We start from the raw sequence: 10,546 nt of genomic DNA, 5'->3' as shown, positions 1-10,546 counted from the left end.
GGAGGCTGTGTGTGTGAGAGAGAGAGAAAAAGATCGAAGGCTCTGTAAACTGCAAGGCACAATACTCATTAGGTAGCTAGAGCTGAGATGATTAAATCCAAAATTCGAGCCGCCCCGCCCGGTGCCCCCCAAGCGGCTCCCACCCGGGACTCAGCCAGTCCCAAGGACTCTGCAGCCAGAGATTACTGGCTGGACTCCCTGCGGCCTACGCGCGTGGGAGGCATGCCAGCGCGAGTTACCGGATTGGGTAACTCCGCACGGGGCGGGGCCTCTGGGAGGCGGGGCTTCCGGCCACCCCCGCCGCTGTTGCCAGGGGTGACAGCCGCAGGGAGGCGGAAGGAGCCGAGAACCAGCCAGAGCTGCGTAGGTGAGCGGGAGCCTTGGCGGCCATGGCGGTCTCGGAGCCTGGGTACCGGAGCTGGTCCTTGTGGCCCGAGGTGCCATCCGCCACCTTCTTCACCGCGCTGCTCTCGCTGCTGGTATCCGGGCCCCGTCTATTCCTGCTGCAGCAGCCCCTGGCGCCCTCGGGTCTCTCGCTGCGGTCCGAGGCCCTGCGCAACTGGCAAGGTGAGCAGGGCGGGGCCGGGTCCCGGGTGCCAGTCCTTTTTCCTCCGACCTCGCCAGGCCCTGGGCTCCGGCCTCCCAGCACCCACGCCACCCCATCTCCGTCCGCATCATTCTCCCCACCTGGAGGACCAGCCCCATATTCCACGTCTTTGTGCAGAGCCCCATCTTGATCATCCCTTGTAACCCTTCCCTACCCAGATTTGTTCCCGTCCCTGTCGTCATCGTACTGGTCAGGGCTCTCATATCCATTCGTAGCAATTAGGTTTCATTCACCCCTGCTTGCTCGCCGAGGAGGATTTTTCTCTCCCTTGTCACATTCACACCTACGTCTGCTTTAGGGCCCAACCCCCCACTGGAAAAAAAATTTTTTTTTTTTCCCACCTTCCCAAGACACTTGAGCTGTATCTGTGGCCACCTCTGTAAGCATCCTGGCCTCCTGGGGTTTAGAATTTCTTCTGCATCTTCGTTTTATCTTAATCCTGAATCCGATTCCCAGCTTATAGCGGGAGCCGGGTGTCTTGTACCTTTGGGAGAGGTGTTGGTTTTCTTGGGGAGATGGAGATATTTTGCAGACCAATTAATTATAAATATCTGTTCATAAAAGATGTTCTTAGTCTCCTGTTTCTTCCCCATTCTTTTCTGGGGAGAAAAATGGGAGATTTGTATAACTTTTGTTGTTTTGCAAAGCACTTTCACATGCATTAACCTCTTTTAATTCTCATGGGGATCTCATGACGTATTATTACTGTAGGCATTATTGCCCATGGGCTTTATTGTTGTCCATTCTTTAAATGAAACTGAGGCTTAATGTGAAGACTCACAGAGCTTTTGAGTCATACAGTTGACACAGGAACCCAGATTGTTCTTTGCATCTTGTGACGTTTTTGAACTGGAACCTTGGGCTTTCTAATCCCCAAATTATATAGAATTGCTTCTAGAATCTTCACATGTACCCTTGGGATTTCAGTGTTGGAAGTACTCAACAATAATGACGATACTCTTCAGATAACGAAGCCTTACAGAGATGGCCTGACTGAGGTATATGGTTCTTAGCCTGCCTCCCTGCTCAAATCTAAAAGTGGTCCCCCTCACCCTCACCCTGGATACACACAGCACGTCTGTCTTCAGAGACAGATGCAAAATGCCAGCCTAAACTGAGCTCCCTTTTTTTTTTCCCTTTACTTTGCGGCTTCTCTTGAGTGTGGGATTCATGGACAATGTGAGTATTAGACACGTAAGAGACCTTTGAGGGCCTCGAGTGTATCCATTTTATTTTACAGTAAGAACACTGAAGCCGACAGGGCCCTGTGTCTGGGCTGAACTCAGCCAGTCTAGGCGTGACAGAGCCAAGATTGCTTTAGACTTCCAAATCCAATGTTACTGCCACTTCACTGATCACCCCCCTCCTTCAGTTTAGTGTTTTGGCCTGCAGGGATATAAAAATACAGAAGCAAGGACTGCTTTTAGAAAAATAAAAGATTCTTTACTGTCTTATTGCATATTGAGCATCACTCTACCTCTAAGACTGGATAAGCACTTGCAAGAAAGACTTCTGAGTTCTGTATCTACATTCTTAGTGATAGTTTTCTCATCTTTACAGGTGCACAATAATTCATGGTCCCTTTTTTCTTCCTCTGAACAGCCACTATGGAAGGAGAGGTCAGGATTACAGCCGAGGAGACGGGCACAAAGAGTGTTAAGTGACACCCACTCAATCCACCTGAAGCTGTTACAATTAATTAACCCTCAAACTGCCCGGTGAGATAGGTCAGTATTAAAGCCTCAAAGAGGCTTATAAAGGACATTACAAATTATAAAAGACCATCCCGTGCTAAAAAGTGTTATTTTTTTTCCCCCACGTGGAAGCCAGTCACAGATAAGACTTGCTCCAGGTCTGGGAAAGAGCAAAGATTAGACATCCCCGCCTCTACTTTGAGTCCTGGGTCCTTCGCTGTTGCTCCCCTCTGCTTATCCCACTGGCTCCGGGCTGATTTTCCCTGGCAACGAGAGCCAGCTACTCCCTGTTTTCCTAGGTGGGTTGTAACCTGGCTTTTCCCTTCTGGGAGCAAGCCACCATCGGGCCTCTAACTCGGTTCCCTCTGCAGTTTACAGGCTGGTGACCTACATCTTTGTCTACGAGAATCCCGTCTCCTTGCTCTGCGGTGCCATCGTCATCTGGCGCTTTGCTGGCAATTTTGAGAGAACCGTGGGCACCGTCCGCCACTGCTTCTTCACCGTGGTCTTCACCATCATCTGCGCCATCATCTTCCTGTCGTTTGAAGCTGTGTCGTCGCTGTCAAAGCTCGGGGAGGTGGAGGACGCCCGCGGTTTCACCCCCGTGGCTTTTGCCATGCTGGGAGTCAACTGCGTCCGCTCTCGGATGAGGCGGGCCCTGGTGTTCGGCGTGGTGGTGCCCTCGCTGCTGGTGCCATGGCTCCTGCTCTGTGCCTCCTGGCTCATTCCCCAGACCTCTTTCCTCAGTAACGTCTGTGGCCTGGGAATCGGGCTAGCATGTATCCTTCCTAGAGGGCTGTTGTAGTAACACTGACACGCCAAAGGGTGAACCACACTGTAGGTCCTGGGGGTCGGAGCAGGGGGGTTCAGGCAGGTAGAGCTCACACTTAGGTATTCTGTGTGCTAGCTTCAGGTTTGGAACCACGCGGCCTCAGGCAGGTCACTTCCTTTCTTTATGCCAGAGTTTTCTTTTCTGGAAGAGATCCCCCTAGCTCTTTCCATACAATGGCTCAGCACTGCCAGTTAATAAAATACTTTGATTTGGTTTTTTCCAAGGTGTAAGCCCAGTTGACTAATTTTTTTTTACTGGAGGATCCTGAAATAACCATGAGCTAGAGATGTTCCGTGAAAGGTATTCCCGGGAAACAGGTTTCTTTGTTTTTGTTTCGCTTAGTCTTTTTCTCAGAAGAAGAAGAAAAGAATATTTTTAAGGTAGGCTTTGACCATATGAGTGGTTAAAAACTTAGAATAAGCCTTATATTCCTTGCATAAATATTCTGGCAATTAGGCTGACTCTTTTTGGCCATCTCGGCAGTGACGGGCTGATGCAGGTCGGACGACCAGGGTGCCCTCACCTCTCTGGGAGCTGGTGACAGTGTGTGGGGCGGGCTGCCACAGAGGCCCACGGGAAGCTCACTTGATCACATTGAGGCAAGGCTCCTTCGACCAGGGACAAAGGACAAGATGTCAGACCTCCCAGAGGGTATTAGACTAGCCGCCTGCTTCATCCCACTTAAAGAGACAGAGGCACATGCTGGCTTCTGACGGTCATTACAGGGGCTCAAGAGGCCCAGGGGAGAGGATGGGTAAGGTGTCAGCACTTGCCTGCCTATCGTTGCTGCCTTGTGTTCCCTCCGAGGAACGGAGGCTAGAAACTCCAACTCTTGGTTTCCCCTGAGCTGGAAACTGCAGTCCAGAGATGATGGTGGAATAAGCCCAGGCCTGCGTGGAGCCAGCGTGGCTCCTGGGTCCTGGGGGCAGTGTGCAGCCCCCTCCCTTCAGCTCTCTCCACTTCTCCTTAATACACCGACCCCAGACGGCCTCACCTACTGCTTCTCCTTTGACGTCCCAGAGCAAGTCGCCGTGAAGCTCGACCAGAAGTTCCCCTTCAGCCTGATGAGGAGGATTTCCATGTTCAAGTACATCTCCGGCTCTTCAGCCGAAAGGAGGGCAGCCCAAAGCCGGAAGTAAGTTACAGAAGGCCGTGCTTGCTTTATTCCTGAAGCAGCTGCAGGGCCTATAAAGGCGCAGTCCCCAGCCTTTTTGGCACCAGGGACCAGTTTCATGGAGGACAGTTTTTCCATGAACCAGGAGTGGGATTGGGGGTGGGGGGGAATGGTGGTTTCAGGGTATTTCAAGCGATTACATTTTTTGTGCACTTTTATTTCTGCTCTCAGATCCACCTCAGATCATCAGATCCCAGAGGTTGGGGACCCCTGCTATAGAGGGTGCGACTGATTTTCCGTGTCCTGGGGAATAGGGAAGAGGGTGTGGGTCGCCCAGGCCTACCCAGCAAAACCTGTCCACAGATTTCTCCCCAGCATCCTGGATTCTGCCCAGCTGCTTCCAGAGTGGGGTCCAAGCAGGAAGGGCATTCAATGGGAGGCATTCGAAGCCCTTGCACATAATCCCGAGGGACTTGCGGCCCCATCAGTGGCATCACCAGCCCTCAGCACTGACAAGCACTCTGTGGGGCTGGGATTGGGCTCCGGCAGGTGACGCTGGCAAGAAGCGCAATCCACCTGACTGACTGGGAGGCTTAGGAGGTGGCATGGCCTGAACCTCAGGGTGTTCTTGGCCACCTGGCGGGAGAAGGCGAAGTTTATTTACTGTTTTCCAGTCCAGGTGCGTTAACTGTCAATGGAGTGCTCACATAGCCTCACTCCCTCCTGTCAGAGAGGAGGCCCAAAGAGGACAAACGTCTTTCTCCAGGTAACACAGAGTCAGAAGTGCCCAGTCGAGAGCCAGGGGCTCCTGCTTCCGGGTCCTGCTCACTTCCTGTCCCTCCTGCACACACGCTGCCAGCCTCGGATGGCCTTCACTGGTTTTTGTCAATGCTGAGAGTTCACGATGGAGGAGGTTTCCCTCCCAGAGAAGGGGTTCACCGCAAAGTCAAAGTGCTTTGTCCATGGCCCGTTTCTGCCTTGGGCCAGCTATGGAGTCCATCTTGTCCCCAACACTGGCCTGGAGGCAGGATCTTGGTTGAATCAGAAGCTGTTGCTTATAGTTTATTTTAGGAGGCGGACTCTCAGCCTTCAGTGACTCAGAGCCCTCTGACCATTTTCTTTTCTTTTCTCTTTTTTTTGGCCATGCTGTGTGGCTTGTCGGATCTTAACCCCCCTCCCCCAACCAAGGATCAAACTCGGGGCCCCCTCAGTGAGAGTGCCAAGTCCTAACCACTGGACCTTGCCGGGGAAGTCCCAGCTCTGACCATTTCTTAAAGGCAGGGGCGGGTAGTGAGAAAAATAGAAACGCACATTCACTCATTTTATTTCAGGCAAGTAATTCCTGGAGTCTCAGTGGGTGGGAGGTGTTGACATTTAGAATTAGCTGTATTTTAGCTTTTTGGAAGGCCCCTGATACTGGGAAAGATCGAGGGCAGGAGGAAAAGGAGACAACAGATCGTAAGATGGTTGGATGGTGTTCCCGACTCAATGGACATGAGTTTGAGCAAGCTCTGGGAGGTGGTGAAGGACAGGGAGGCCTGGTGTGCTGCAGTGCACGGGGTCGCAAAGAGTCAGACAAGACTGAGCGACTGAACAGCAACAACGGGTGGGAGGTGTTTACATTTAGAATTCGCTGTATTGTATAGCTTTTTGGTTCTTAATTGCTGTTCTCACAGAATGTAGAGAGAACTTAGTTCTAAGCTCAGTTCAGAGAGAACTTAGGGGTCCTCATTTGCAAACTCCTCAGCCGCGCTCTGTGAAGGAAGCCCCTCTAAAACAGCTGACCATGTTGACCCCTGGCGGCTGGGGCCTCGCTCTACAAGGCAGCCCCCGGTGAGGACGGTCTTGCACGCTGGATCACACTCACTTCTCTGTAACTGTGACACCCGTGGTGCCCAGTGATCCTGCTTCCCCATAACGTGCAGACCTGGCTGGGGATATGGTGACCCACATGGCATAGTGTCCCACCCCATATCATCCTGGCCTGTTGCAGGCACCCAGAACAGAACATGATGTTTCTGATCACGCAACAACAGGACACGGGCAACGTTGATGCACATGTTGGTTTTGGCATCAGTCCTGGCAGCCTGGACAGCTTTGTTTCCCTTGGAGGCTCTTATCAAGCTTCTTATAGGCCAGAGCCTCTGCATTTTTAAAATTCCGAAAGTGCTGCTAAGTGTCATGTGTCTGTACTTCAGTTGATTTATAAGCCTAGGTTTGGACTGAAATGTATCAAAGTTTAATTGTTACCTAACACAGGTAATGGCACCCCACTCCAGTACTCTTGCCTGGAAAATCCCATGGATGGAGGAGCCTGGTAGGCTGCAGTCCATGGAGTCGCTAAGAGTCAGACACGACTGAGCGGCTTCACTTTCACTTTTCACTTTCATGCATTGGAGAAGGAAATGGCAACCCACTCCAGTGTTCTTGCCTGGAGAATCCCAGGGACGGGGGAGCCTGGTGGGCTGCTGTCTATGGGGTCGCACAGGGTCAGACACGACTGAAGCGGCTTAGCGGTGGCAGCAGCAGCAACACAGGTGTCAGTGGTGTTCACATTCGTTCTTCGTATTGAGAAATCTCCACAAAAGTTCACAGGCTAAATCCCTTAGAATGTGTCCTCCTTTGTAGTCCCAGCCACCTGTCTCCCCGCACCTGTCATGTCCGTTCCCTGCCTGCCGGGACTTTGAGCTATAAGCCTTCTTTCCTGCCGTCACTGGGGGACCATCTGCCAGTAGACGAGGCCTGGGCCCGAGCCCTGTGTTACCGTGTTGGAGCCCTGCCCTCCGACCTCCCAAGAAGTGGACCTGTTCTCTTTGGTTGAATTGCTAGGCCAGCCATGGAAGACGCTTAACTACCGTGATCCCATCCCAAACTCCATCCAACTTGCAGACTGCCCTTATACCTCAAGGTGTCTCAGGCATGGGCCCGATCGCCCCTCTTCCTGCTGGCTTACTGCAGGGCCGTGAGTGGTCCCTGCCCGCTCTGGGCATCTGTTTTCTGTTCAGTTAATATGACCTTTCTCCCCATGTGGCACTTTGACAGCTGGTTACAGGAAATGCCCGTCCACAGCATGTTGTAATAGAAGGCAGTGCAGCGAGTCTAAGCCTTTCTCCTGTGGATCAACAGTTCAGGGTGCTGTGTTCCTGGCATGACTAGCTCAGCGCCCGTCTTCTCTCTTGTTCCTTTCCAGGCCGAACCCTGTGCCCGGCTCCTACCCCACACAGAGCGGCCACCCTCACCTGACCCCAAACCACCCTGCCGCCCAGATGCAGCACGCCAGTAGCCAGAAACTGGCGGCCTGGCCATCGTGCGCTCCTGGGCACATGCCCAGCCTGCCTCCGTACCAGCCTGCCTCCGGCTTGTGCTACGTGCAGAATCATTTTGGCACAACCCCCAACTCCTCGGGTGTCTACCCAGCTTCTGCGGGTGCCTCCCTGGGAGTCCAGCCCCCCGCCCCCCTCAACTGCCCCGGCACCGTGTATTCCGGGGCCCTGGCCACTCCAGCAGCCACAGGCTCCAAGGAGTGCTCAAGGGTCCTGATGTCCTGAGAAAGTTGCCAGGGATACGATCTCCCCTCCTGGCCTTCTCAAAAAGGGCCTCTCTGAGCTGAGATTTTCTTGACACGAAGTTATTTATTGGACACCTCTATGTGCCATGCTCTGTGTTGAGTATTTTGATATGTGTCCCTGTTTATCTCCTTTATCCTCGTGACAGCTTCTTGAAGTACAGTGGTCCCCACTTCCCAGATGCAGAAAGCAGGGCGCACGGTCAGGACACGTGGCTCTCGTGGCACAGCTAGGGCGCTTGGCTTCAGGCCCAGGCCCCTCCCACCCACTTCCCTGCCCCGAAGAAACCTAGGGGAAGGGGGGTCGGCTCATCCCAGCTCTCTGTTCCTTCCTGGCCTTGTGTGTAGTGCTCTTGGTTACCCAGTGTCCGTGTGTCCGTGCGTGCCCTTCGGGGGCTCCCTGTTGGTGTGCTCGCCAGTCCCCAGGCCTGTGCAGTGTTCCTCCCCTGCAGTGACACCCCTACCACCCAGACTTCTGCCCCAGGGGTGGTGAGACGGACCTGCGTGTGCCCCAGCAGTATGCTGACGGGTCCGTTGCGTTGGTTACGTTTGTATAAAGAAACTGCCTCCAACCTGCCCTTGGCGTGCTGTGTCTTTATGATCGGGGAATACAGAGGGCAGCAAAGGGAACCACAGCCAGGTCCAGTCGGGCAGACAACGCCCCAGCGGGGATGTGAAATGGGGCGGGAGATAACAAGGCTCCCTGGAGAGCTGAAAGGGCAAACGGAAAGGTTTGGCGACCCTGAAATGGGTGGACAGCAGGGAGCCACTGGGGTGGTCCCTGCACTCTAGGCTGGGTCACCGTGAGAAGGGCTGTCTGGCGGGACCTTACACAGAGGAGAGACACGGGTACTGGCGGCGATGCTGTCAGAAGCAAGAGGTGGGGAGGAGAGCTCTGGCCTCCCTGCCTGTCTCCTGATCTCTGAGCAGGAGATCCTGTGGGCTAAGTTAACCAGGAAGCTGTTGGCAAGTGAACCCAAACCACATGGTGTGCAGGGATCAGCTCCCCACCCCCCCACCCCTCGAGGCAGGGCAGGACAGGACATGAAGGTGACTGAGCCAACGGGCACCTGATCAGGCCCGGGGGAGCTCACAGCTTCTGATCAGCTGTCGGCTGGACTCCTTCAGGTGGGCTCGCGTTGAGGAAATGCCTGGTGCAGGTCCGGACAAACACCGTGACTCGTGGCCTTTGTGTATTCCCGGAGCTTGGGCTGGCTTTTTGGAGAGGCCTGGGAATTAGAGATGGATAAGACACACCCACAGATCTGTAGCAGTGGTCAGGGCGGTGAATGGCCTGCACTGGCCGAGGAAGGGGGACGAAGCCTAGAGGGTGGCTCCCGAGCGGGACTGTGAACAGGATTCACCACCCAAGGAGTCCAGACTGCGGCTGAGACTTGGCTGCAGTCCCAAGAGCCTGGCATGTCCCACCACACCGGCACCTTTCCCGTAGGGTCACTCAGTGAGGGCAGGCTGCTCTGTGTCCCCTGGTCATCGTCCCTCCACTGCAGACTCCAGTCCCAGGCCTGTGCCCAGAAGCAGGAGAGGAGGCCACCTACCTTTCAGCGTGCTACCATCACCTCCTTCATATCTGGCCCTCCCGGTTGGATCAGCCAGAGCTGTGGAGGCCGGCGGCCTGCCTTGTGGATGGCCAGGCTCAAGGACCCTCACGCGACCCCGAGTAGCAGGGCTGTGAGGGTCATCTGAGATCACTCTGTCCCATCGTCTCCTCTGCCACTGGTTTCCTTGACCAGCTTCCCGGGAGGCGGGGTGGGTCTGGCAGAGCAGCCGACAGCAGCCCGTGCTCTGCCGCGACCGCTGCTCTGCAATTGGCTCTTTGCCTGTTCCCCTGGGCTTTGCTTGGGCCGCAGCAAGCAGCCTGGACCAGAGTGTGGGCACTTGTAGAGGGGATCCCAAAGCCCTCCCCCACTTGCCTGTTGAATCATCCATGCGCACCCGCTTCCGTGCATGTGTGCCAAGCTTGGGCTGGGCCTAAAGACAAGACAGAGGTGAGCTCCATGAGGGCGGAAAACCCCCAGGGCGGGGCTGACACAGTGAAGATCTGTTGACCAAGTAAATGGACTGGGATGCCCTACTCCTGGGGATCTCAATCTGGGAGTGGGGGAGAGTAGACAATTGAAAAATTGTAATTCAGTGATGCTGTTCAGGCATCAGAAGAGGCCCCCAGACCAGCCTGGAGATCTGGGGGTCAGTCGGATACCGACCACACATCCTTCCACGGGGGTGGGGTAGCTCTGGAAGGAGGGAAAGGGGAAAGCCCTAACTAGGTCCTCTGGCTATTGTTAGGCGCATGAAGAACACAGACCACCAGGCAAAGGGAAGGCCATTGTTCCCCCGCAGGATAGAAACCACTCTCCTGTCCCCAGGCCAGGACGGGACCACTGATAGCCAGAGAAGCGTCCAGACGTCCTCCAATTCCCCCTCTTCATCAGCAGGGGGCAGGAGAGAAGCAGCCCCTTGGCCACCTCTGAAATCTCCCTGGGGCTGGTGCTGGGACTACAGGAGGAAGAGGGTGTGCATCAGCCCTTGGAGGAGCCCCCTTTGGGGTGGGACTGGGGATCCAGCTCTGTGCATAAATGTGACCGAAGATAAGGTCTGGAAGAGAGGCATGGACGCCCAGCTCTGAGAGGCCCGGCTCCTTCAGATGTCTGCTGGTTCATTCCTTCATTTAACAAGCGCTTTGCGGGCAACTGGTGGCTCAGACGGTAAAAGCGTC

The 10,546-nt window shown here is 54.5% G+C and overlaps 1 protein-coding gene across 5 annotated transcripts; it reads left to right on the top strand.

Annotated features, from left to right (window-relative positions):
• Positions 1 to 355: 355 nt before the first annotated feature.
• Positions 356 to 8,389, top strand: RHBDD2 (rhomboid domain containing 2). Of its 5 annotated transcripts, none has more exons than XR_015154413.1 (5): positions 356 to 567; positions 2,673 to 3,080; positions 4,118 to 4,268; positions 4,922 to 5,013; positions 7,438 to 8,389. XR_015154413.1 is itself a non-coding variant. In XM_086374481.1 (5 exons), exons 3-5 carry the CDS (start codon positions 2,918 to 2,920, stop codon positions 7,793 to 7,795), a joined length of 672 nt encoding a protein of 223 aa, XP_086230607.1. In that variant the 5' UTR covers positions 2,210 to 2,334; positions 2,438 to 2,600; positions 2,673 to 2,917; the 3' UTR covers positions 7,796 to 8,389. The 5 variants fall into 5 exon arrangements, 4 of the variants coding, with proteins under 4 accessions (XP_086230606.1, XP_086230607.1, XP_086230608.1 ...); XM_086374481.1 differs by lacking the exons at positions 356 to 567; positions 4,922 to 5,013 and adding exons at positions 2,210 to 2,334; positions 2,438 to 2,600; XM_086374482.1 differs by lacking the exons at positions 356 to 567; positions 4,922 to 5,013 and adding exons at positions 2,210 to 2,334; positions 2,434 to 2,600.
• The last annotated feature ends 2,157 nt before the right edge of the window (positions 8,390 to 10,546 follow it).

Source organism: Bos grunniens, chromosome 25 (assembly GCF_055505025.1).
Source record: "Bos grunniens cultivar Pamir isolate PY7600 chromosome 25, Bosgru_T2T1.0, whole genome shotgun sequence".
Taxonomy (NCBI): domain Eukaryota; kingdom Metazoa; phylum Chordata; class Mammalia; order Artiodactyla; family Bovidae; genus Bos; species Bos grunniens.
This window is presented reverse-complemented; position numbering and strand designations above follow the sequence as displayed.

Excerpts from the sequence above, each read along its gene's own strand:
- RHBDD2 (XM_086374480.1), top strand. The coding sequence starts at position 390 with ATGGCGGTCTCGGAGCCTGGGTACCGGAGCTGGTCCTTGTGGCCCGAG. Across the intron at positions 3,081-4,117 it reads CCTGGGAATCGGGCTAGCAT|ACGGCCTCACCTACTGCTTC; the intron begins GTATCCTTCCTA and ends CACCGACCCCAG. Across the intron at positions 4,269-7,437 it reads AGGGCAGCCCAAAGCCGGAA|GCCGAACCCTGTGCCCGGCT; the intron begins GTAAGTTACAGA and ends GTTCCTTTCCAG.